At 45.7% G+C, this 23,127-nt stretch overlaps 2 protein-coding genes across 10 annotated transcripts in view; one reads left to right on the forward strand and one right to left on the reverse strand.

The window, feature by feature from the left end:
- Positions 1-23,127, forward strand: part of LOC137413947 (Kv channel-interacting protein 4) — a 413,434-nt gene that overhangs the window by 323,455 nt on the left and 66,852 nt on the right. For 6 of the 9 annotated variants that reach the window (XM_078773939.1, XM_078773936.1, XM_078773934.1 and 3 more), the window contains exons 2-5: positions 11,331-11,455; positions 21,917-21,986; positions 22,109-22,179; positions 22,281-22,388. In XM_078773939.1, coding sequence (XP_078630065.1) covers positions 11,331-11,455; positions 21,917-21,986; positions 22,109-22,179; positions 22,281-22,388 — 374 coding nt within the window. Of the gene's footprint in view, positions 1-7,727; positions 7,824-9,323; positions 9,427-11,330; positions 11,456-21,858; positions 21,987-22,108; positions 22,180-22,280; positions 22,389-23,127 lie in introns of those variants that run through there. The other 3 variants (XM_078773940.1, XM_078773942.1, XM_078773938.1) reach the window with 3 other exon arrangements.
- On the reverse strand, positions 14,150-18,454 carry LOC144891292 (uncharacterized). The gene is made up of 2 exons (XM_078773933.1): positions 16,469-18,454; positions 14,150-16,381 (listed from the first exon to the last, which is right to left on the reverse strand). The coding sequence occupies exons 1-2, from the start codon at positions 16,948-16,950 to the stop codon at positions 14,518-14,520; spliced, it is 2,346 nt and encodes a 781-aa protein (XP_078630059.1). The 5' UTR covers positions 16,951-18,454; the 3' UTR covers positions 14,150-14,517.

The following is a 23,127-nucleotide window of genomic DNA, read 5'->3' on the forward strand; positions in this document are numbered from 1 at the left end:
GCCATGATACATTGTTTGGTTTGGTGGTGTTACCCTCCCCCTCTAGCACTATTCTCAAGGGAACAGGCCTCAGTGATAAGTAGTGTGCAGTATAGATGGTTTTTGCTCCTTTCGCTCCCCATTATGCAAAATTCTACATTTCACTGTTCATTACATCAAGTTGAAAATCATTCTTTAAAACAGGATTGCCAACCAAAAGAGACGTTGCTTAGAACAAAATGTATTGTACTGCATGTCCTTTGTACGAAGTTAGGACTACTTTATCCCATTATCCTTTATCTACATTTACGTTAGGCTCTACCCCATTAACCGAAACTATTATCGTAAGTATACTCTATGTACCAATTCCACTCTTGCAATGAATTTCATCTAATTTAAGATCTTTATTTATTTTTCTCTGCATGATCGAGGCTCATGGAAGAGCTTAAGGGGGGAACAAAATGCAAAGGGCGAAACACCAACAGCAGAGAAGAAGTGAGAGAGAAAGTGACATCAACAGGAGGGGGAAAGGTCATATAGGAGTGAAAAAGCTGACAAACAACAAAAGGAAGGGGAAAGTGGGGATGAAACAGAAAAGGAACAAACCAACTGACAACTAACAAATGGAAAGAGGTCACAATGACCTGGAAAATGGAGTGCTGGGGAATGGTAGAAGAGATCATGAGTATGGATGGTGGTTTCTAAAGATGACCTGAGGTAGTGGTGAACAGCTGTCTTGAAGCCCTGGAGAGAAGAATGGGACTGAACAGACTGAGGATAAGTTGGTCCCACAAGTGAAGGAAAAGAGGAACAAATGAGTGGAGTGAGAGTGGTGAGCCTTGATTTTAGGAGTTTGACAAAAAGAGGGTTACTGGCAGACCATGTGCACCCTGCAGACACCTCGGAGGGACAGAGCCAATAAACGGCAGAGGGTGTAAGATCAAACGGGAGGTGTTGGAATACAAAGGCCACCAACCTATTTCTGATGTCAAAGTGTCAGGCCAAGACATTCAGCTTCGGCTTGGGAGAGCCCAATGATCCTGTGGACATTGCTTTCCATGGCATCAAGAAGGACAATATGTGAGGCAGGGGAATCGGCCAAAGAGAAGAGCAGTACTCCATCCAGTTGTGAATAAAGGCCTTGTAGGTTCTCAAAAGTTCAGATTTGCCAGAAAAAGACCTTGCACAGCAAAAGATGCCCTGTCGGCAGCTGGCTATGGAGGTGATCATGGAAATATGGTCTGCCAAAAAAGATCATGGCGAGGCCCAAAGATTTGAGTGATTTAACCTCTTCAAGTGGTTTGTTTAGGAAGTGGATGGGAAGGTTTGCCAGAGGGTCCTTTTGGAGAGACAGAGTGAGTGTGCAGGATTTGTTGGGGTTGAAAGACATATTCCAAGTGTTGTTGTTGGACCAGCTTCTGATCTTATCAAGATCTGCAGAGATGGAATATGCTGCTGCCTGCCTGTCTGAAGGATAAGGAATGATAGGGTGGAGGGTGTAACCATCAGCATAGAGATGGGCAGGATTTTTCAGGGAATCACAAAGATCATTGATGAAGATTAGGAACAATAATTGGTCCAATACACTGCCTTGGGGAACTCCAGCCTTGACAGGGAGGGGAGATGATGGTATCCTGTTGAGAGGTAGATGATAACTACTGGAGTGCAGGAAGTCAGCCATCCATGAGAGGAGGTGGCATTGGTTGCCAAAAGTAGGGAGTTTGAAGATCAAGGCTGGGTGCCAGACTGTATCAAATGCTCAAGATACACTACATGACCAAAAGTATGCGGTCACCCCTTCTAATTAGTGGATTCGGCTATTTCAGCCACACCCATTGCTGACAGGTCTATATAATCAAGCACACAGCCATGCAATCTCCATAGACAAATATAGGCAGTATAATGGGCCGTACTGAAGAGCTCAGTGACTTTCAACGTGGCACCGTCATAGGATGAACCTTTCCAACAAGTCAGTTCGTCAAATTTCTGCCCTGCTAGAGTTGCCCGGTCAACTGCAAGTGCTGTTATTGTGAAGTGGAAAGGTATAGGAGCAACAACATCTCAGCCGCGAAATGGTAGGCCATACAAGCTCACAGAATGGGACCGCCGAGTGCTAAAGCATGTAGCGCGTGAAAATCGTCTGTCTCGATTGCAACACTCACTACCGAGTTCCAAACTGCCTGTGGAAGCAATGTCAACACAACAACTGTTCGCCGGGAGCTTCATGAAATGGGTTTCCATGGCTGAGCAGCCGCACACAAGCCTAAGATCACCACACCTTTGGGATGAATTGGAACACCGACTGCGAGCCAGGCGTAATCACCCAACATCAGTGCCCGACCTCACTAATGCTCTTGTGGCTGAATGGAAGCAAATCTCTGCAGCAATGTTCTAACATCTAGTGGAAAGCCTTCCCAGAAGAGTGGAGGCTGTTATAACAGCAAAGGAGGGACCACCTCCATATTAATGCCCATGAATTTGGAATGAGATGTGTGATGTTTAGGTGTCCACATACTTCTGGTCATGTGGTGTATGTCCAAAGACAAGTCCCTGATCTCATGTCTGAGATTATGGGTTTCCCTCCATTGGGTTGGCAGCAGGAAGGGCATCCAGCCATAAAACATTGCTTCAAAAAGGGGACCACGGTGCCCAACAAAGGCCAACCCCTGCCCTGCGGGGAAAATGACCTCTAAAGGTGGTTTGTTGGGAGAGTATATAAGCAGCATGTCTGTGGGAGAATGTCCCAGTCTGAAACCAAACTGATAATCTGAGAACAGGCCATTGGAAAAAAGGAAGGATTTTATGTCAACTGCAATGATAGATTGCAGAGAATGATCTGTTGAACAGAGCAGAAAGAGGATGAGCAAGAGTAGCCGAGCAGGTTTTTAGGACACATGCACTGTTGCCATCTGTGCCTGGTGCAGATTCGGGGTCAAGGTTTGCCAGAAACCTCTCCACCTTCCCAAATGATAAAGATAGTGCCAAGTAGCAATTAGGTACGAGAGGGTAAGGCATGTGTCATGAGTGAGGGGTTGGTACACGAGATTTGGAAGCAAAGCAAATTGGGGCATTCGACCTTCTCACCAGCAGTCAGCTTTGGTGCCAGTTGAAGTGAGGGAAGGGATGGAGCGGGAGCATACACGAGAGACTTGACAAGGTGCCGCTAGGTCTTTGAAAAAGGAGACAGGTTTGAGGGTTTGGCCTTGAGGTTGGCCAGATCTTGTTTTCTAGATACACACTTCTGGATACACACGGGGCTTTGTGGAATGATCTGAGGTTTCCTTCATTCGGATTTGCCTTCCAGAAAGAGATCCTAGTTGTTTGAAGGGAACTGCTTCATCACAAGATTCTGTGCACAGGGCGGAGGGGGGGAGGGGGCGGGCGGAGGGTTGTTGGGGGGTGGGGGGGAAGCAAGCTTGTGTGGAAGGATTTCCAGGCAGTATTAATATTAGATTAGAGGAGGTGGAAATGAAGGCCCAGTCTTGACACGAGGGAGCAGCTTGCAGTTGCTGCCAGTCAGCTTGAGTGAACTGCCAGACTTTACAGCGCTGACAATAGCCAGAGATATGTTGACTCTCCCAAGCACATACTCAGATAAACCTATTGCAGCAGAAGAGGAAGAGGAGCCCTCGGTAATGACTAAGTTTCCTCCCAAGTCCAGAACTGCAGGGATGATATGTGCCACTGGGAGAAATCCGAGTCGGAAGCTCACTGATTGGGAGAGGCCCCGTGGCTGGTTGAAGAGGAATCAACACCCAGCCAAACGGCATGATGACAGTTGAAATCACCACATATGATGAAGAGCGAATTGGGATGGGTGGTTATAAGATGGTCCATGTTGGCAGAGAGGGAGATTTAAATCGGGTCATCCCTGTTAGGAGGACGGTACAGCACACATACAAACAGGAGGTGATTGCAGAGGGGAAAGCGCAGCCAAAGGTACTCCGTGGGGATTCGGAGGGGGGGGGGGGGGATAGTACACAGAGAGTGGGAAATGGATTTCTTGATGTAAACTACAACTCTTCCACTGTATTGGGGTTCAGGCCTGTTTAACTAGAATAGACAATACCCATGGAGAAACATCAAGGAATCTGTGACATCCTGTGGGAGGAAGGATTATGTGAGGCAAATAATGTTAGGTTTACCAGTGACAGACTTGATCGAGAGATCTCTGGAGCAAATATTGTAGTAACCTAAGATTAGAGATATGGATGGGGAGGATGTGCTTTTGGCATGAGTGGAAAAGAGTGGAGTAGGAGGGGGAGGAGAGCATGGAGACGGGGAAGGCAGGAGGATGTGGAATAGGACGTGGGATGAGCACGGAGGGGTGGGATGCTGGGGAAGCAGAGAGAGGGGGGGATGCTGGGGAAGCAGAGAGAGGGGGGGATGCTGGGGAAGCAGAGAGAGTGGGATGCTGCAGAAGTGGAAAGGGGGTGGGATGTGGGGGAAGCAGAAGGGAGTGGTATGCTGGGGAGGCAGAGAGGAGGGGGGGGGGTGCTGGGCAAGAAGAGAGAGGGGGATGCTGGGGAAGCAGAGAGAGAGTGGGACTCTGTATAAGTGGAGAGGGAGCTGGATGTTGGGGGAAGCTGAGAGGGGGCGGGGTGTGGGGGAAGCAGAAGGGAGTGGTACGCTGGGGAGGCAGAGAGGGGGGGGTGCTGGGCAAGAAGAGAAAGGGGGATGCTGGGGAAGCAGAGAGAGGGGGGATGCTGGGGAAGCTGAGAGGGGGCGGGAAGTGGGGGAAGCAGAAGGGAGTGGGACTCTGTATAAGTGGAGAGGGAGCTGGATGCTGGGGGAAGCTGAGAGGTGGTGGGATGTGGGGGAAGCAGAAGGAAGTGGGACTCTGTATAAGTGGAGAGGGAGCTGGATGCTGGGGGAAGCTGAGAGGTGGTGGGATGTGGGGGAAGCAGAAGGGAGTGGTACGCTGGGTAGGCAGAGAGGAGGGGGGGGGGGGTGCTGGGGAAGTGGAGAGAGAGTGGGATGCTGCAGAAGTGGAGAGAGAGAGCGGGATGCTGGAGGAAGCTGAGAGGGGGCGGGATGTGGGGGAAGCGGAGAGAGAGTGGGATGCTGCAGAAGTGGAGAGGGAGCTGGATGCTGGAGGAAGCTGAGAGGGGGCGGGATTTGGGGAAGCAGAAGGGAGTGGTACGCTGGGGAAACAGAGAGGAGGGGCGGTGCTGGGGAAGCAGAGAGGGAGTGGGATGCTGCAGAAGTGGACAGGGAGCGGGATGCTGGGGAAGCAGAGAGGATTCGAGAAACAGAGGGAAAAGAGTGGACTGGGATGCAGGGGAAGCAGAGAGAGAGTGATACACTGTTAAAGCAGAGAGGTAGTGATACACTGGAGAAGCAGAGAGGGGTGGGACGCAGCAGAAGAAGAGAGGGCTGAGAAATAGGGGGAGAAGTGAGTGGCCAGGACACTAGGGAAGCAGAGAGGATGCAGGGTGCATGGAAACAAAGATGGGCAGACCGTGAAGGAAACAACAAGGATACATACAACAAGGTGTGAAGGGAGCAAAAAAAGTGAGGGACATGAAGGAAGCAGGGAGGGCGTGGGTTGTGAAGGAAGCAAGAAGGGGTGGGGTGTAAAGGAAGCAAGGAAGGGATAGGACATGGAGGAAGCAAGAAAGTGCAGGGGTATGGTGTGGATGTCCTCATAATCTGGGGATGCCGATCAGGGGTGGGGTGGGGGATCATGGAGCAGATGTTGGGGACCCTAGGTATGAAGACGACATGGGGGAGTGTACTGACATGATGGGAGTTTGCCACTGTAGACCCACACATGGTACAAAAGGGTTTTACTGTGTTGGATTGTATCCTTGGATTTAAGGATTCAAAGGGCGGAGATAAGAAGACAGATATCAGGATTGGGAGGGTAATGATGATTAAAGTCATGCAGAAAACAGTGCTATATGAAAACGACGGTGGATGCGGCACGATCTTACGAGTCATCCAGGGATGGAGAGAAGGGGAGAATGGAAAGCAGACTGGGAGAAAAGTGTTTGGAAGCAAGTATGTTGGAATATTGAACATCTTTAAATTCCAATTGATATACAATGCATTTAGAAAGTATTCAGACCCCTTCACTTTTTTCACATTTTGTTATGTTGCAGCCTTATGCTGAAATCGTTTAAATTCATTTCTTCCCTCATCAATCTACACTCAATACCCCATAATGACAAAGAGAAAACAGGATTTTAGAAAGTTTTGCAAATTTATTAAAAATAAAAAACTGAAATATCACATTGACATAAGTATTCATACCCTTTGCTATGACACTTGAAATTTAGCTCAGGTGCCTCCCATTTCTCTTGATCATCTTTGAGATGTTTCTGCACCTTGATTGGAGTCCACCTGTGGTAAATTCAATTGATTGGACATGATTTGGAAAGGCACACACCTGTCTATATAAGGTCTCACAGCTGACAATGCATATCAGAGCAAAAACCAAGCCATGAGGTCGAAGGAACTGCCTGCAGAGCTCAGAGACAGGATTGTGTCGAGGCACAGATCTGGGGAAGCCTACAAAAAATCTCTGCTGCATTGAAGGTTCCCAAGAGCACAGTGGCCTCCACAATTCTTAAATGGAAGAAGTTTGGAACAACCAGGACTCTTCCTCGAGCTGGCCGCCCGGCCAAACTGAGCAATCGGGGGAGAAGGGCCTTGGGAAGAGAGGTGACCAAGAACCCGATGGTCACTCTGGCTGAGCTCCAGAGATCCTGTGTGGAGATGGGAGAAACTTCCAGAAGGACAACCATCACTGCAACACTCCACCGATCTGCGCTATATGGCAGAGTGGCCAGACGGAAGCCAAACAGTTCAATCTTGGTTTCAGCAGACCACAGAATCTTGTTTCTCACAGTCTGAGAGTCCTTTAGGTACTTTTTTTGCAAACTTCAAGCGGGCTTTCATGTGTCTTTCACTGAGGAGAGGCTTCCTTTAACTGAAGGGGTCTGAATACTTTCTGAATGCACTGTATGTTTAAATTGCTGGTGTTAGTGGGGAGGAAGAAGAACAAGGGAGAAGAGAAAGATAGTTTTTGGTAGTTTTTTTGATTGAACAGAAGGTATATTAAAGTGAGGGTGATGAATAATAGGACAAGGGATGGAGACAACAGTTTGGGAATTAATTAATAAAATAATTAGCTGGGTAGGACCAAAGCTATCTGAGGCTGAGACACGGGGTCGAAATAATTAGAATGAGCACGAAAAAATAGACAGGAGCGAACACTCAATAGAAAGAACAATTGACGCAAACAGAGAACAAGAAATCGATGGCAGCACAGACTAACCTGGAACAATTACGTAGCTTTTTGGAAGCAGATCACTTGGTGGAGCATGCACAGAAGCAACCACGACCAGGAAACTGGAGGTTTTATGTTCACATTTTAAACATCAGCAAGACCCATGAAACATTCTTGGATCTCACCCCTCTTCTCCCCTCCATCCCCCCACCATGCCCCCCCCTCCCTGAACAATTACATGCCACAGGGAGAGGGAGGGAGAAAGAGAGGGGTGGAGGGAAAATTGAAATTAGCAAGAAAAAGGGTTGGCTTCGGAAGGGTTAGTGGGTGTAATAAAGATCATGGGTCAGGATGGAGGATGACATGAGGTGACAATGCACTGCCTGCTTCAAGCCCTGGGTGGAAAATGGGAAAGAATGGCCTCTGGAAGTTGTTTCCATAAATTTGGAGAAACGACTAACAAAGAAGTTGAGGGTGTGCGTGCACTCAGGGTGGATTTTGGAAGATTAACCAGCAAGCGGCTACTGGAGGCATGCGTGCATTTTGAGTTGCTGGACAGGGTCAGATGACTGACAGAGAGCACGGAGGCAGCAATATCGGGGAAGAAGAGGTAAAAAAACGGATCATGAACCTGCCTGTGATGTGAGAGCAACAGACCATATGCTTCGGCCTTGTCATGGGAGATTCCAATAATGTTGAGAGCTTTAGATGCAAAGCAACTGCTCCTGCATGCTCCTGCAGTAATGCTCCTGCATGCATGCTCCTGCATGCTCCTGCAGATGCAACTGCTCCTGCAGTAATGTGATATTTAGTCCTGCAGTAATGCTTCTGCATGCTCCATGTAATGCTCCTGCATGCTCCTGCATGCTCCTGCATGCTCCTGCAGATGCAACTGCTCCTGCAGTAATGTGATATTTAGTCCCGGAAATAAAGTTCCAATGTGACTACTTGGTCCCAGGACATATGGTGCATAATGGGGAGGTAGAGGAGCAAAAACTTCTGCATTGTTTGGTTACAGAATAAATAGGTGGCCCCAAATTGTGCTTTATTCAAAATTGGCAAAACCAGACTTCCTTTCTATTCTAAAGATTAGGGTGTACCGGTAGTTTTGTTGAGTTATTTAATAACTGTCAGTTTCCCGAATGGTCTTCAATAAATTTGTCAGTTCTATCATGAGTGTCACTTGTGGTCGGATCATGATGAAATAGAGGAAAGAGGGACATGCAGTGATGCTTTTCCTGGAACCACCCTCTTCCTGACACTGCAACTTGTAGTCAGGTTCACTATGTTAACAAATATAATTTCGTTCAAAAATTTGGGAGATTAGCAAACCTGTACATTTTTGGAATCATCAGAGCATGGAGAATCCGAAAATCAATGTTGGCATTTGCACAGACACAGATTTTGGCTTTTCAAAATGGCCGCCATAGAATACATATTTTGCGCTATCTCGGCTTCAAGTCAACCTAGAAACTTCATTAAATATGCTAATCCTATGTTTTCTGGGTCAAGGAATCCAATAAAGGCCTCAAAATAGTGCTCAGGATTATAGAAAAGCAACAAACAAAGGTAATTGAAAACCATTGTCTTTATATTTGTGATATAACTGTATTACATAATACATGATATTGCAAGTCCTTTGAAGTTATAGGTTTGGGTTTATAAAGTAAGAAAGCAGCCTTGTTAGTATCAGATTGAACTATAAGTCCTATACACAGGATCTACTAGGTCTATACCGTTCAGGAATTTGCTTTTACAGATCTTCATCACTGTCCCGAGTGTCATTTTCGCAAAGGTGTCTACGCAAATGCCAACATTAATTTTTGGATTCCTCATGCTCTGAATATTCCAAAAATGTAGTTTTGCTAATCTCCAAAAATTTTGAACGAAAAAACATAGTGAATCTGACTATAGCTCTTAGTCAAATTGTTAAAGTGCTAAAGCAACGAAACTTGCAATTATTTAAGCACTTGTGTTGATAAAAGGTGCTACAATGTTCACCAGACTCTGTGTGATGTGTATGTGGCTGCAGCACCGAGCGGTGTAAAAAGCTCTTGTTGTGGTGTGATTGTGTTGGCCTCACAGTCTTACCTCGGTGTGACCTTTCTAGGCTCTACAATTGAGCACAGCACGGAGCCAGGCCTTAAACGCCGCCTCCTGAAACTTGTAACGTGTTCCAGTGTCAAACACACGCCACTCGCCAAGCCAAGCAAGTGTTTTTAATCTTGCTGTCTCTGTCTCTCTGTCTCCCTGTGCCTTGCCTGAAGAAATTATTACCTTTCATCTTGCTTTCTGCAATACTAGGAGCAGGTTTGATCAAGTTGTGCCTATTTTCTTTATTCTTCTCTCTGCTCTGGCTTCCCTGGCCGAATAAAATAATTGGGTGTAATCAGAAGTATGCATAGCATTCTTCTTATCCTTGTTTTATTTCTACCTTTGTGCATGGCATGAATCATGATAAAAAAGCTTTAAAAATCAAAGACGACTGATGCTTATTTTGCTCCGTGTGCACCGTGCTCTTGTTGGAATGGCAGGATAGTTCAGTCAGTGGCTGTGTCTTTCAGCCATGATATTTTGTCTAGTCTGGGTTTGATTCCTGATGGAAAAGGGTTCAATTTGAAAATGCATTCCTGCTGATGTGCCCACAAGGTGATCGTGGGAGAAGATGCTAAGTCCAGTTGTTTGCGAACACTCGCTCATGGATTTTTTTTAAATCCCATGGTTCAAAACGCAGTAGGCCAATGCATGTTAGTACCCTGGAAAAAGTATTGTCCTTTGGCTCTCTGGTTAAATGCAGTGAAATTATGCCTAAAAACAGTCTTGTACCTAGCAAACTCTTCTGTTTTTGAAGGTTTTTTTTTTTGCTTTGATTCAATATGGCTACCAGACCACGTGAGCGATGACATCATAAATTTATATTCTCTAATATAATTGTTGCATAGATCACGATCAATAAATTTCAAACTGATCAGACTAAGCGTTGTCCCTGTCGAATTATAACGTCATAATTATGGCACCAATGACATCATCGTTAACAACACCTATTCCCCATATGGAGTTCATTACAATGAGGCACGTTTCAATTTTTTTCCATTGAGCGGTTTTGGAGATATAGAGGTGCAGCGTTTTTTGTTTTTTCCAAGATGGCGGCCTGTACAACATGACCTATGACGTCATGATTATCATTAAAATATTCTACAGGAGGAGGTGCTCCTATGGTGACAATGTAGTGTCACTCGGACTAACAGTTGCTGAGAAAAAAAATTCATAATGATCGAATCAGGCGTTGTACTTGTCGAATTATGACGTCATAATTAAGGTACCGATGACATCATCATCAACATATCTTATTCCACATGGGGAGTACTTGACAATGAGCTATGTTTGAATTTTTTCCATTGAGCGGTTTGGGAGATAGAGGGGTAACGTTTTTCCAAGATGGCGTCCGTACCACATAACCTTTGAGGTCATAATTATGTACAGAAAATTTCTACAGGCGGAGGCGCTCCTATGGTAAAATTTCGTGTCAATTGGACCAACGGTTGCCGAGAAAATGAATTTTAAAAATGCAGACACGTACATCACACGTACAGACGCAACCAAATGCCGAACCCTGCTTTTCACTTCCCGAGCGCAGGGTAACAAGGGCCACAGACAGCAACAGCCCTTGAATTATGATGGTATAGTGTCGATCGTTGGTGCTGTTCATCCTTAAATTGAACTATGAACGAATTTGTAGGAGGAGGAATTAAAACAATAACATTCTTGAGTGAAACCCCACTAAAGCATGTTGTTGTTTTTATTCCTTTCTCCAAGAAGTTCATTTCTCAGAATAAACTCTTGAGATTATTCATTTTTCTTTGGTGCAACCCTTGTGCTCTGTGCCGCATTCAAGGCCCATAATCCTGGCAATAAGATGCAAATCGGGAGATGTACACATCCAAAAACACTGTCCTGTTAAAAACAGGGCGTGCATTTTTATGAATAATCTCAAGAGTTTTTTAAGAGGATTTTATTTTTTACAAGAGACGTTGTTGGGTTGCCATCTTGAAGTGCCCAAGTGAACGTGGGTTTCAATAGCAACACCGATTTGTGTCCCTTTGCTCTGCGCAAACAGACAGCCTGGAAGATGAATTTGAGATGGTCACGGTCCGCCACCGGCCTGATGGACTTGGACAACTGCTGGAGCAGACAAAGTTCAGCAAGAAGGAACTTCAAATCCTTTACCGTGGCTTCAAGAACGTAAGCACACAATTTTGTTCAAACCTAACTCAGTTTATCTGTATCTTTCTTCTGGGAAAGAGGTTGCTTGTTTGCTTTTTGTACTTTAAATCTGTTTTTCCCCTGAATTGTCAGGTGTTTTTTTTTTCTGTTGCACAGTTTTCCAATTATCATTATTGTATTGACCACCGTTGCCATTTTAGCACCTACCGAGACACCGCTTTATCTGCACACACATTCTTCATCTGTCACATTATTGTTGTCACGACTATAATGGCACAAGTGTTCGCCACAAGTGCTTCTGGTTATCTTTTGGACAGTTTGACTTGTTATTATTTCAAGCAGGCTGTTTATAACAGAACGAGTGAGCACAGAATAGCTATAAAGAGAGTGAACCAAGCAACACAAATTTAAAATGATATTGAACTCTATGCTATTGCCATGAGAATGTTTGTCTTAAATGATGAACACTTTCAAAAAAAGAAAAGATAAATAATTATTTCGTTTGCAGGACAAATTAATTCTCAACTCACCAGGCTCAGTGGTATTATTGTTAGAGCAGGTCCGATCTGTGTCTGGGAAGTCGGTACTTCTGAACCCGACTCCGGCTGAATACGTACCATTGAGTTTACAAATAGTATGTGCTGCTTCCTCGCTTGATGCTCAGAATTTGGGGAATAGAGCACGGACAAACCCCGTGGGTTATCATCCATTGTTGAGGGGGAGGGTAACGAAGAGGAGGAGGTTTATCCTTAATTGCCTTAATTAATTCCTGAATTAATTTAATTATTTAATCCTTAATTCCTTAATTAATTCCTTAATTGCTCTCCTTAATTGGAGGGAAAAGCAATGTCACACGATGGCGTCACCAGTACCCAGAGTGCTCCAGGAAGTTAAGCCACTTCCCCTAACATCGCTTGGCTGTATTTATCTGAAGTCAAGTCCAGTGCTGTCTCAGGCCTCCCTCCATCTGCCTGTAACAATTCCTCCATTAGCCGTAGAAACCACTGAATGTATTAAAAGTAATTGCCAGTTTTACAGCAATACAATATTTGTAACTGTTAACCCGACACACAAAAATCAATTGTTCTTCACGCCATACAACTGGAAATTTTCAATCTTATATATTCTTGGTAAAATTTCCAATTTCATTTTGCATATCCATCCGCTGGACATTACACAATGTTCTCAGTGGAAAGCAGATCAGAACTGTGATCAGAGAGAGAGAGAGAGAGAGACAAGCTGTGATATAATTTTCTATATCCTGGAATAAATGGAAATAAAAGAAGCAATTATTTTTCCATGATTTATTTTGTGTGTGGGTTTGGGGTGGGAGTTCAATGCCATTTCTTGATTGGACATGATGAAACAAGAATCTAAATGCAGTCGGACCCCGACATTCGTGGGGACACATTACTGGAGAACGCCGCGAATGTTGAATCCGCGAATGTGGGGGCATTGTTTGAATGGGATTAAAAAAAAAATTACTGCATGATCTCGGCTCGTGGAAGAGCAAGTGACAGAAAACAAATCATGACACAACATAAAAACGGGAACAAGAGAAAGGGGACATGCCTACAGGAGGGTGGAGGGAGAAAATAGTGTTACGTGGTCCCCTCGGTGACTACCGGGTCTCGGTGACCCCCGGACCGTGAGAGGAACTTCGCCAGAAAGTAGTAGTATATATGCGCTTTCGCAACGCAATCCCTATGAATTCCACCCAAGAGAAAACTGATGTTCAATGATATATTTCAAGGGTAATGATACCATACAATTTCAAGGGTATATTCCCCGAGCAATCCACCATCCACAATTCACACTCAACAATCAATCAATCCCCTAGATGATTAAGATGGCCATCTTATATATGTGTGTCCCCTTTTGTACTCACGACCCCCTTTTGGTCTCTGTCCCTCACAATGTCTCTGGGCCCCTCCTGACCAAGATGATGGTCGGCGTCGCCGCACTCGGGCGGTTGAACGAACCCCGGGTGGACGTGTTTCCACCGGGCAGGTATCGTACCGGGAACCAAGGCGGCAGCCCCCTCGTGGCCACGCGAAGCGGGTACGGTAAAGCAAGCAAAAGCCCCACGCCGCTTGCAACGCGTGTTAGGCCCCAACGTGCGACCCGTACGTGTCTTTGTAAACGGTGCCGCGAACGGTGCCAGACGCTGGGTCGGTGCACGGCCCCACGGCAACTTGACGTCTCCACCGGGTAGGTACACGTCCCGGTAACTCCTCTCGCCAGACGGGCTTGGGAACGCCGCTTTTCCACGCGGCGCAAGGTCGATCCCACCTTTCGTCGGAGCGGGGCGAGGAAGAAGAATCCTCGTCGCTTTTCTTCCTCGTGTCTTTTCCTCTTCCGTTTCCGGTCTCTTTTTCAGAAGGGCTCCTGACCCTCCAACCACAACAACCCTTAATCTACTACACATTGATAAGCAAACACCTGCATAGGAATTCACATACATTCCCATAAATATGTAACACTCCCCCCCCCTTCAAGAAAGAAAGTTTGAACCCAGCAAAAACTTTCTTTGCCGGCCAACTTGGATAAACCAACCAGATAACTCAACCCCCCCCCCCACATTATCAGTTCCCCCCGGGCACAGTTATCACTTAAAAATAAAGCAACCAAAATTTCACCACAACCCCCCCAGATTACTCACTCTGGACTAAGCACCAGCAACGACATTGTCCCTGCCCCTTACATGTTCAATTTCCCGTTGGACTCCTGCCAAGCCAAACTCCATCTCATGACCCTCTGACTTTGACCGTCAGTTTCTTGTGAATGAAGGTTAAGGGGTTGATCAAAGATCCAAAGTTAAGCAACTCGATAGCACTTTTTCCGGGAGGCCAAGCCGAGTATTCACTACATGGATGCCTTTAGGAACGTGGAGTTCACGGTTAGTCCGTGCAGGAAAGTTCTCTACATGGGCGCCTTGAGGAACGTGGAGTTCACGGTTAGTCCGTGCATGAAAGTTCACTACATGGACGCCTTTAGGAACGGCGTTCACGGTTAATCCGTGTAGGAATCTTGGCTCGGCGGCTCCGCCGCATTCAGTGCTTCAACTTCTCAGAACTTCCCTAATAATTATGGTGGGACCGCTTGTCCCTGTAGTCCCATGAATAGCGGTCTCCTTCTCGGCCACTACTTTGACAATCCTTCCTTCGGGAGCTGCCGTAACTCAGGGAGCCTCCATAATAATATTGATTGCGGCCACCACCAAAACTACCGCCCAGTTGTCCTCTCCTGTAGACCTCTCGACGCCTACGAAATGCCTTCCCTACTGTTATGGTCCGACCCTCCAAATCCTTGCCATTCCAATTCTTCTCTGCCTCTCTGGCGTCTTTTGTGCTGGCAAACGTGACAAAGCCGAACCCTCTTGACTGTTGCGTTTCCCTGTCTCTTACCAACCGCACTTCCACCAGCGGCCCATATCTGTTGAAGACAGAGGTCAGAACTTCTTCCTCTGTTTTGAAGTTCAGTCCCCCTACAAATAACTTGGCACTTTTGTCGCCATCCCGAGCTGGTGTGGTGTTATTTTCCCTGCTGGGCTCTTTACCAACCCTCAGGTTACCATAAACTTGACCCCCGGCCAAATCATTCCCGATAACCACAGATACACCCTCTACAGGAAGCGTGGCTTGTAAACCGACGGTGACCGGTCCTGACACCAAATCGGACTCCAAATGGATGACATGAAGTGGAGCACTAACACCGCCCCCGATCCCCTGTAAACGAACACTATCCCCCGTTGCCGTCTCCTCGGACCATGGCAAAATGCCTTCAAGCATTAAAGATTGATGTGCTCCTGTGTCCCCCAATATCCTAACCGGTCTCCGGTTAGTCGAGGCTCCATCCAGTGACACAAACCCCTCTGAAATAAATGGTTGGTAACCCTTTTGATGGCGATTTCTCACAATGGCCATTGCATTTGGAGTCGTAATAGTCGGACTCCGCTCTGGGTCTTCCTTTTTCATGCGGTAACAACTGGACATCAAGTGTCCAGGTTTCTTGCAAAAAGCGCAAGTAGGCCCGGAGGAAAAACTCGTGGTCTGCCTCGGGCCCCCCGAAATATAAGTTTGTCTTGGGCCCGCATCCCTCTGATTTCGAACAGGTGGGGTATCCGCGTTGTCCCCATAATCCTCTCGAGGCCGCCGCCATGTATGGTCGTTCTCCGCACCTGCTGTTCCCCACCTCCCCTGCGGAGATCTAGGCAAGGAGTTAGGTTCGTGGACCCCTATTCGGTGGGTTAAGGCATAATCATCTGCCATGGTGGCTGCGTCCCACAACTTTGGTACTTTCTTTTCCTGCAGGTACACTTTGATGTCCTCGTGGACACACTGCTGAAATTCCTCCACCAGGATCAAGTCACGCAATGTTTCGAAGTCTTTCCCGACTCCTTTTGACTCACACCACCGATCAAACATGTTTTCTTTCACTCTGGCAAACTCCACATGGGTCTCACTCTCCCTCTTCCTGGCATTCCTGAATTTTTGCCTGTAAGCTTCCGGAACCAACTCATAGGCTTTGAGGATGTGCTTCTTCAGTACCTCATAATCTGCACATTGGTCCATTGGTAGCGCCGAATAAATCTCTTGAGCTTTTCCCACCAGCACATTTTGCACGAGTATGGTCCAGGCCTCCTCCGGCCAGTTTAATTGTCGAGCCACTTTCTCAAAGTGTGGAAAAAATTTCGCGACTTCCTTTTCACTGAACGGTGGAACCAGCCTCACATGTCTGCCCACATCCCAGGTTTTCTGGTTAGGTGTCGACCCCGTCAGCAAGGGTGGTGCCTCTCCCCGTTCTCTCATTAACTCCAGCTCCTTGAATTTAATTTCTTGCTGAAGCTCCATGTCACGTTCCTTTAATTCCCTTTCCGCTTTTCTCTCCTCTGCTTCGAGGTCCCTTGCAGCTCTCCTCTCCTCTGCTTTTCTCCCTTCTAACCTTTCCTGGAGTTCTCGTTCCACTCTCCTTTCCTCTGCTTGTTTCTCTTCTCTCCTCTCTTCTGCTTTCCTTTCTTCTTCTTTTAACCTTTCCTGGAGTTCTCGTTCCACTCTCCTTTCCTCTGCTTGTTTCTCTTCTCTCCTCTCTTCTGCTTTCCTTTCCTCTTCTGATCTTTCCTTTTCTGCTTTCCTTTCTTCTTCTGCTCTTTCCTTTTCTGCTTTCCTTTCTTCTTCTGCTCTTTCCTTTTCTGCTTTCCTTTCTTCTTCTGCTCTTTCCTTTTCTGCTTTCCTTTCTTCTTCTTTGATCCGTTCCTGGCTCCGTAATTGCAACTCCAGTTTCCGGAGCTCAACGTCTTCTGGTTCTTCGGGTAGCCACTCCCAGGCTAACTCGTCCCATGTTCCTAATCCCACCATAGATTGTATCACCGTGGCCTGCAACTCTGCCTTCCTCAAATTAGTTCGGACCTCCAAGTTAAAATGTTTGGCCAATTTCAAGAGGTCCGACTTTAGTAACGCTCGGAACTGTGCCTCACTCGGGGTTACCGCAAAGTTCTGTGCCACAAACGCCATGGTGCCTATCGTTAACACCTGTTAACCTTCACCCAATACTTTACCCCCAATTTCCCCAAAATTTACCAATTAATACTTAATTAATAAATTTTAATTAATAAAAATATTATTTTATTATTTTATACAATTTTAGATCCCGGACGTAGACCCAATTGCGAATCCGCAAATCGTAATTTGGACGAGCCCCCAATTCTGTTACGTGGTCCCCTCGGTGACTACCGGGTCTCGGTGACCCCCGGACCGTGAGAGGAACTTCGCCAGAAAGTAGTAGTATATATGCGCTTTCGCAACGCAATCCCTATGAATTCCACCCAAGAGAAAACTGATGTTCAATGATATATTTCAAGGGTAATGATACCATACAATTTCAATGATACAATCAAGGGTATATTCCCCGAGCAATCCACCATCCACAATTCACACTAAACAATCAATCAATCCCCTAGATGATTAAGATGGCCATCTTATATATGTGTGTCCCCTTTTGTACTCACGACCCCCTTTTGGTCTCTGTCCCTCACAATGTCTCTGGGCCCCTCCTGACCAAGATGATGGTCGGCGTCGCCGCACTCGGGCGGTTGAACGAACCCCGGGTGGACGTGTTTCCACCGGGCAGGTATCGTACCGGGAACCAAGGCGGCAGCCCCCTCGTGGCCACGCGAAGCGGGTACGGTAAAGCAAGCAAAAGCCCCACGCCGCTTGCAACGCGTGTTAGGCCCCAACGTGCGACCCGTACGCGTCTTTGTAGACGGTGCCGCGAACGGTGCCAGACGCTGGGTCGGTGCACGGCCCCACGGCAACTTGACGTCTCCACCGGGTAGGTACACGTCCCGGTAACTCCTCTCGCCAGACGGGCTTGGGAACGCCGCTTTTCCACGCGGCGCAAGGTCGATCCCACCTTTCGTCGGAGCGGGGCGAGGAAGAAGAATCCTCGTCGCTTTTCTTCCTCGTGTCTTTTCCTCTTCCGTTTCCGGTCTCTTTTTCAGAAGGGCTCCTGACCCTCCAACCACAACAACCCTTAATCTACTACACATTGATAAGCAAAGACCTGAATAGGAATTCACATACATTCCCATAAATATGTAACAATAGATAGAGACGGACACACGAGGATGTAGGTAACGATGAGGGGTAAAGGAGAATGCAAAGGGTGGACAAGATGGATACATAAAGAAAATGTTTGGGAAGGCTGGGGTGGTTCAAAATGTGTCGAAAATATCATGATTTTAGATGGGGAATGACTTGAGATGGTGATGAACAGCTGTCTTGAAGACCTGGAGGTTAAGAATGAGATTGAAGAGAGGATGGAAGATGATGCCACAGGTGGGGAAAAAAGGAATAAATGAGTGATGAGCAGTGTTTCTGGATTTCGGCAGTTTCACGAAGAGGGGGTTGCTGGTGGACCGCGTGCGTCCTGCAGATACCTGAGGGTGACAAAGTACGGAGAGAGCAGAGGGTGAAAGTCTTGACAAGGCGCCACCAGATTTTCGAGGAGGGAGACAAGTTTGAAAGCTCATTCTTGAGATTGGACAGATGTTGTTTTCTGGCTCTTCAGAGAGTAAACAAACTTGTTGCGAGCTTTGTGGAATGATCTGAGGTTGTCTTCGGTTAGATTTGCCTTCCAGGAGGAGAATGCAAGTTGGTTTAAAGCAACTGTCTCAAATCAGGATTCAAATTACCAAGAGCGGAAGGATGGGCAAGATAATTGAAGAGTTTGGATGAATCTGCATATAAGAGAGAGCAGGTTTCTGAAGAGGAATTTCCCCAGGCTGAATTAGTATCAGTGGCAGTGGATATAGGAGACCAGTCCTCATGTGTTAAATTTTTTTTAGTTGTTGGATATCGGAGATAAGTCCTGATGTGTAAAAAATAATATATATATTTTTTGGGATATAGCAGACCAGTCCTGATGTGCAAATTTAATTACATTCACAACGGAATGTTGAGGTATAACTGTGTATGTGACTAAATATGTTTGAATGAATTGTATAAAATGTTGCCATAATATGCCCCAATCAATCCTTACATAACAGATTGCAATAATGAATTCCATTGCCATTGTTAGCCACAAATATCATCTTGGCACTTCCATTGTGCACTCCGATTTTTCTTTTCATTTCCTACATTCATCAGGTGATAGAGCACGTGGGTGTAATTCTCCCCCCTCATTCTTCAGTTCAACAAGGATTCCATAATGTCACCATAAATTGACTCCCTCACTGTCCTGGGCAAAGGTTGATCAATGACCGGCCATGCTGGTTTATTGCGAGCTGCTCATTCCTCCAACACTCTGCCTAATTTTCAACTGCTATTTCACCCATAGCATGGCCTCATTATTTCCAAGGTGATCAAAGACCAGAACTCCATGAAATTTCCACGTTTGAGCCAAATTGAAGAACAGCTTCGTAAAATCTCTGAGGGCTTTGGGTTAAGAGAGAACATCAATTTATTAAGCTGCCTGATCAGGGAATGGCAGTCTGTACCGATGCAATTTGTAGCATGCCTTCCTTGTTGGCAGTGTATGGATATAAATTGAATGCTATTCTACCAACAAAAGGTTCCAATGAATTAGGAATGAATTTCCTCCTCTGCTTTTGGTGCCTTCAGGAATTACAGCCAACATGATGGTTATTAGTGACTAGAAGAGCCTACCCGTCACTTCGCTGATGGACCAATTCGTCATCACGTCTCTCGCTGCGAAAAGGGGGAGGGAAGGGGGGAAAGAGGAGTGAGGGGAAGGGGAAGGGGAGGGAGGGATGGAAGGGGGAAGGAGGGGAAGAGACATACTGCCGATACATATTTTGGGGTTGGGGGTAGCTTTGAGAGGCTCCTCCATTGGGGGAGGGGGAGGGGGAAGAGAAGGGCAGGATGCCAAATTTACCCATGTAAATAGAGCTTTAACCTCAGCGGTGGCCAGGCAAAGAAGGAAATTGTAATACCCTCTGCCACCATCACCAGGTGGTACTACCATGCGTTGTCAAGTACTCCCCATGATGGGAATAAGATATGTTAATAACGATGTCATCAGTACCTTAATTATGACGTCATAACTCGACAAGTACAACGCTTGATCCAATCAGTATGAAAAATTTTTCGCTGCAATTGTTGGCCCGATTGACACGAAATTTTCACCATAGAAGCGCCTCTGCCTGTATAATTTTAGTGATACTTATGACGTCATAGGCCACGTGGTTACGAGCGCCATCTTGGAAAACTCAGCACCTCTATATCTCCGTAACCGCTCCATGGAAAATGTTGAAACGTGGCTCATTCTAAAGAACTCCGCATGGGGAAATAAGTGTTGTTAACGCTGACGTCAGTGGTGCCTTATTTATGACATCATAATTCGACAAGTATGACGCTTAGTCTGATCAGTTTGAAATTTATTGAGCGTGATCTACGGAACAATTATATTAGAGAATACAAATTGATGTCATCACCCACGTGGTCTGGCATCCATATTAGATCTAAGAAAAAAAAAAACCTTCAAAAACAGAAGAGTTGGCTCGCACCAGGTTGACTGCGCAGGGTAAGTATTCTATAAATACCATCTAGTTAAATTAACATTTTGTTTGGTGTTATTATTTCCTTTAATGTCAGTTTCTACAATGAAATGGAAAAACAAATACTGCATTGGAGTCATCAGAAGAAACCAGAAGACTTAGAGAGCAAAGATGGAGTCAGCAGAAGGAACCAGAAGAAGTAAAGAGCAAAGATGGAGTCAGCAGAAGGAACCAGAAGAAGTAAAGAGCAAAGATGGAGTCATCAGACGGAACCAGAAGAAGTAAAGAGCAAAGATGGAGTCAGCAGAAGGAACCAGAAGAAGTAAAGAGCAAAGATGGAGTCATCAGAAGGAACCAGAAGAAGTAAAGAGCAAAGATGGACTCAGCAGAAGGAACCAGAAGAAATAAAGAGCAAAGATGGAGTCAGCAGAAGGAACCAGAAAAAGTAAAGAGCAAAGATGGAGTCAGCAGAAGGAACCAGAAGAAGTAAAGAGCAAAGATGGAGTCATCAGAAGGAACCAGAAGAAGTAAAGAGCAAAAATGGAGTCAGCAGAAGGAACCAGAAGAAGTAAAGAGCAAAGATGGAGTCAGCAGAAGGAACGAAAAGAAGTAAAGAGCAAAGTGGAGTCAGCAGAAGGAACCAGAAGAAGTAAAGAGCAAAGATGGAGTCAGCAGAAGGAACCAGAAGAAGTAAAGAGCAAAGATGGAGTCATCAGGAGGAACCTGGATAGGATTCGGGTTTCAGCTCCTACTCCTCTACCCTCAAACCCATCCAGGCACAGCCAAGTGAACCTTTTAGAAAAATCCGTGCAATAATTCACTTCTCCTAAGATAGATAGATAAAGAAATAGAGAAATAAAGAAACAGCAAGAATTAGGATGAATAAAGAGAAATGTGAAAGGAACAAAGATGTTGGGTAGAACCCTGATAGATAGATTTCAGCAGTTCTTCCTCAGGCAAAAATAGACAGTTACAAATTGATAAGTTCGATTTGATAGACCCTGATATACAGTTACAAATTTGCAACAAGTTAGATTTGAACAACAAGATAAGGTTTCAAGTTATCAAGTTAGATTTTGTTATTAGGCCTGGAGATAATTTTCAAGTTAATAATCAACAGCAACAAGTTACATTTCCAGAAGCCTAAATGCTAATATCGCTTTGCACACAGAGGTCATGTTGGGTCGGGGTCGAAAAAATTGCTTACGTAATAAATAAAGCCGTTTTGTTTTTGTTTTTCTTCTTCCACATGATTTGGGGGGATATGGAGGGGATTTATGCACGGAACTGCTTTGGAACAAATGGTTATGATGTTTTTGATATTGGTGTTTATGTGGCGTATGGTTGCGATTGCTGATCCTGTGACCAGGTTTCCATTCCTTTTGTTCCGATGGGGCGACGCTAGGTTTAACGTTGACCTTTTGACCCCAGCTCCACACGAGATGCGTTTTCACTGTGTGCAGGAATGCCCCAGTGGCGTCGTGAATGAGGAAACATTCAAGGAAATCTACTCACAGTTCTTCCCCCAGGGTGGTAAGTGATTCTCTCTGAGAAGACAATGCGGCTTATCTCAGCAACACACATGGTAACACTGCCCCTTCCCGAAGCTGAATTTATTAATTATTATGCTGTTATCTCATTTGTTTTAATTTCAGATACCAGAATGTATGCTCACTTTCTCTTCAACGCATTCGATGCTGATCAGGATGGCAATGTGAGCTTCGAGGTACCTATACATAGTGGGTGTGACATTTTATAGGTAAATGGAAGTTGTGATACCTTTCAGTCAAGGGCATCCACCATTGTTGTCTCCTTTGTCCTGTCCAGGATTTTGTCACGGGACTGTCCATCCTGCTTCGTGGAAACATGAACGAGAAGCTGCAGTGGGCATTCAACCTGTACGACATAAACAAAGATGGCTACATAAGCAAGGAGGTAAGGTGATTGATGTAATTCCTGGGGGTGCCAATTTTAATTACATTCCGCAGTATGGACAAATTGAACTTTCCAGGGAGCATTTTGTTCTGACGCTTGCTGATGGAACCGATCGATCTAAAACATAAGGGCACCACAGGCCTACAGCAGAATTGCTCGTTGTTTCACCCCAGACTGAATGTCTGAACCAGTTTGTTTTTAGGCATGTCTTGTAGAACAAGCATTCTGAGTATTGCGCTGCAATACATGTCCCTTACCAGAGTTCAAAGTGCCATAACTTTGTCAAAAATGATCGAATATGCAAATTTATGCACGGTTGATGCTGGTTTTCAAACTTGATCTGAGGTATGCTGAGACACATGTGTGTCACGCCTCGCCTCATTGATAAGCCCGCAAGGTCGGAGCAGCCTGCACGTATTGCACTGTGTGAATTATATAATTACCAACTCACGGTCTGAGGTACTAGCGATTCAAGAGATATCCATTTTTTTTCGTTTAATTAACGTTATCTGCCAAACCACGTGCCCTATCGCAAATTCCAAAAGGACATTTTAGTAGACTGACATGCTGAACAGATCTGTGAAGTTTTCCCTCGATCGGATCAAAAATGAGGGAGGAGCTCGGTTTTAAAGGTTCATGCTTAAAAACGTCATAACTCTGAAACCATGTGATGCATGACGTCATGCTCGCTGACCTTTTTGTTCGTCATGGGTATGCGATTCTGCCTGCAAAATTTCGC

Source organism: Myxine glutinosa, chromosome 3 (assembly GCF_964187855.1).
Source record: "Myxine glutinosa chromosome 3, kmMyxGlut1.1, whole genome shotgun sequence".
Taxonomy (NCBI): domain Eukaryota; kingdom Metazoa; phylum Chordata; class Myxini; order Myxiniformes; family Myxinidae; genus Myxine; species Myxine glutinosa.